Source organism: Meleagris gallopavo, unplaced genomic scaffold (genome assembly GCF_000146605.3).
Source record: "Meleagris gallopavo isolate NT-WF06-2002-E0010 breed Aviagen turkey brand Nicholas breeding stock unplaced genomic scaffold, Turkey_5.1 ChrUn_random_7180001860562, whole genome shotgun sequence".
In the NCBI taxonomy this organism is placed as follows: domain Eukaryota; kingdom Metazoa; phylum Chordata; class Aves; order Galliformes; family Phasianidae; genus Meleagris; species Meleagris gallopavo.
This window is the reverse complement of record NW_011126296.1, coordinates 1-1,304: the sequence shown is the minus strand read 5'-3', so window position 1 is coordinate 1,304 and position 1,304 is coordinate 1. Positions and strand designations below refer to the sequence as shown.

The 1,304-nt window shown below is 65.6% G+C and overlaps 1 protein-coding gene across 1 annotated transcript; it reads left to right on the top strand.

Moving 5' to 3' along the window:
• Positions 1 to 5: 5 nt before the first annotated feature.
• On the top strand, positions 6 to 1,273 carry LOC104915944 (polyamine-modulated factor 1-like; the record flags this gene model as incomplete). The annotated part of the gene is made up of 2 exons (XM_010726910.2): positions 6 to 293; positions 546 to 1,273. Coding segments are annotated over 2 exons (315 nt in total), but the record flags the coding sequence as incomplete, so codon positions are not given.
• Between the last annotated feature and the right edge of the window lie 31 nt (positions 1,274 to 1,304).

Genomic DNA, 1,304 nt, shown 5'->3' with positions numbered 1-1,304 from the left:
TGGGGGCTGTGCGATGTGGGGGAGACGGGTGGGTGTGGGCAGAGGGTGTTGGGGGCACTGGGTGGGTTGTGGAGCCACGCGGCGCTGTGACCCCCAGGCGGCCCAGCGGCATCCCGGAGGCGGACGCCCGCAGCACCTTGGTGCCGTTCCTGCTGAAGCAGCGCTGCTTCCTGCGCCGGGAGCTGAGCCGCAGCCAGGAGGAGAACCGCGCGGCCGCGGCGGCGGTGCTGCAGGGCAGGGAGCGGATCGCAGCGCTGCAGCGCAGCATCGCGGAGCTCAGGGCGGCCTGGCAGGTGGGCGGGGCCAGAACCACCCCTCGCTGCGGCGGGGAGCTGCTGCCCTGGGAGCCCTAAGCGTCCAGAAAGCGACGGGCGCTGCTGGGGGGCTGCGGGGCTGGGCTGGGGTCCTGGGCCCCTCCCCCCTGGGTCATGGGAGAGCTCGGAATCGTGCTGTCGTGAAATGGTTAACCTGGGAGGGGCGTGAAGGGCCTTACGGTGGTTCCCAACCCCACTGTTGTGTGATCCCATGGTTCTCTGATCTTCCAGGACCTCCCCAACCCCACTGCTGTGTGATCCCATGGTTCTCTGATCTTCCAGGACCCCCCCAACCCCACTGTTGTGTGATCCCATGGTGCTGTGGTCTTCCAGGACCCTCAGCTTAACCGTTCTGCAGAGTTGGGCTGAGGTGGTCCTGGAAGGACGTAGAATCATGGATTGGGGGGGTCGTGGAAGGCCACTGAATCGTGGTATCATGGAAAGGTCACGTTGGGAAGGTTCTGGAAGACCCAAAACCATGGAATCACAGAACGGTTGGGCCGGGAGGGTCCTGGAAGAGCAAAGAACTCTTGACTCATAGAATGGTGGGACTGCGAGAGTCCTGGAAGGCCACAAAATGGCGGCACAGTTGGGGTGGGAAGGTCCTGGAAGAGCACAGAACCACGGCAGTTGGGGGGGGGATCCGGCACAGGAAAGGAGCGGGGCTGGGGGACGGGGTCCGGAGTGGGCAGGGGGCTGAGCAGGGGGCTGAGCACCTCCGTACAAAGTCGGGCTGCGGGAGCTGGAGAAGAGGAGGCTGGGGGTGAGCTCACTGCAGCCTGCAGCGCCTGAAGGGGATCGGCGGCAGGAGGGGAACCGACGTTTCGCTCGGGCAGGGAGCGATGGGGGAACGGATCTCAGGGGAAGGAGGGAAGGTTTGGCTGGGATGTCGGGGGAAGCTCTTCAGAGAGAGGCTGCGGGTGCCCCATCATCCCTGGGCCGTTCAGGACCAGCTGGGCTGGTAGGCAGATGTGGAGGTTGGGGCAGGGG